This window comes from Sinocyclocheilus grahami, unplaced genomic scaffold (genome assembly GCF_001515645.1).
Source record: "Sinocyclocheilus grahami isolate Dianchi unplaced genomic scaffold, SAMN03320097.WGS_v1.1 scaffold5428.1, whole genome shotgun sequence".
Taxonomy (NCBI): Eukaryota; Metazoa; Chordata; class Actinopteri; order Cypriniformes; family Cyprinidae; genus Sinocyclocheilus; species Sinocyclocheilus grahami.
Window position 1 is genome coordinate 4,784 of NW_015510121.1, and position 1,221 is coordinate 6,004.

At 43.7% G+C, this 1,221-nt stretch overlaps 1 protein-coding gene across 1 annotated transcript; it reads right to left on the minus strand.

The window, feature by feature from the left end:
* Window positions 1-1,080, minus strand: LOC107577214 (scaffold attachment factor B1-like). The gene is made up of 6 exons (XM_016263315.1): window positions 890-1,080; window positions 760-793; window positions 576-676; window positions 431-489; window positions 299-353; window positions 1-203 (listed from the first exon to the last, which is right to left on the minus strand). The coding sequence occupies exons 1-6, from the start codon at window positions 1,069-1,071 to the stop codon at window positions 86-88; spliced, it is 549 nt and encodes a 182-aa protein (XP_016118801.1). The 5' UTR covers window positions 1,072-1,080; the 3' UTR covers window positions 1-85.
* Between the last annotated feature and the right edge of the window lie 141 nt (window positions 1,081-1,221).

The following is a 1,221-nucleotide window of genomic DNA, read 5'->3' on the forward strand; positions in this document are numbered from 1 at the left end:
AAAAAAGTTACAAAGCTTGAATGGCAATATACAAGCTGCAAAGTCTCTTTACACACAACAGATAAACAAGGGAAGAGGATGTAAGTTAATAGCGTCGACCAAAGGCTCCGCCTCCCTGCATTCCGCTGCTTTGCATCTGATTCGGTCGGTTTAAGGCTCCAGAGATTGACTGGGATGTCCCTGTCTGTATGTATCCACCTCGGCTACAGAGACAAATATATTAGTTTCATGCACAACAAGAAAACCCATGACACTCACTATACTCCAAACAAGACCACGAAAGCCTAAATCTCACTACCTTGCCATTCCACCCCGTGCCACTTGACCCAGTCCCGGGACACCTCGGTCTGCTCCTAAAAAAGAAAGGTAATAAATCAGAAGGGAGAACATGCAACCTTTTCTAAGCTTAATAGAGGTTTATTGGACAAACCTTGCCAGTTTCTGTCCCCGTCGACTTTACGGCCAGGCTCCCAGTCCCTGTTGTCACGACTGTAAAAACAAAGCAGAACAAACAGTTGAATAAAGAGAGGTCTAAGACCACAGCACATCTGACTAGAGGAGGAAAATCAACTTACCCGCCTGGCACTGGCCTCGACGGATTCATTCCACGCTTGTCGTATCCGCCACCCCAATTGTCACGATTGTCCCTGCCATGTCTGTCCCGATCTGAAAAGTGCTGTGGATGGAGAAAATAGGATGAGACGCCATCCAATACCCAAAGATCAAATCGAATTAAGATCCGTGAAGGACTTTTCTTACCTGGTCTCCTTGCATCCCGCCTCTGTTGTCTCTCCTATAGAAAAAGGCATGCAAATTATTACCGTATAGTAGCAAAATCTATAGACAAATGTCTAGATGTTTGGGTGCTGTTAGACATTGCTAGTGTTACCTGTCTATCATCATGTCATCCTGATAGCGGCTGCGGTCTCTGTGGTCAAAGTCTTGGTAGCGGTCTTGGCGTCCAAAATCCGACCTTCCACCGCGATCATCCATGGTCATTCTCTTCATCTGCCAGTCGTCTTTTCTGTACATTTGAAAGAGGAAACAGAAAAATTGCATAAATCCAGACATGCCTGCATGGTCAAAACTGACAAATCAAGATGTTCCTAGTCATTGAACTTTCTAAAAAATGATCAGGTCGATTAAGAAGTTGGATGTGGAAACCTCGTCTTTTACTGGTTTTCGCAAAAAAAAAAAAAAAAAAAAAAAAAAAAAAAAAAC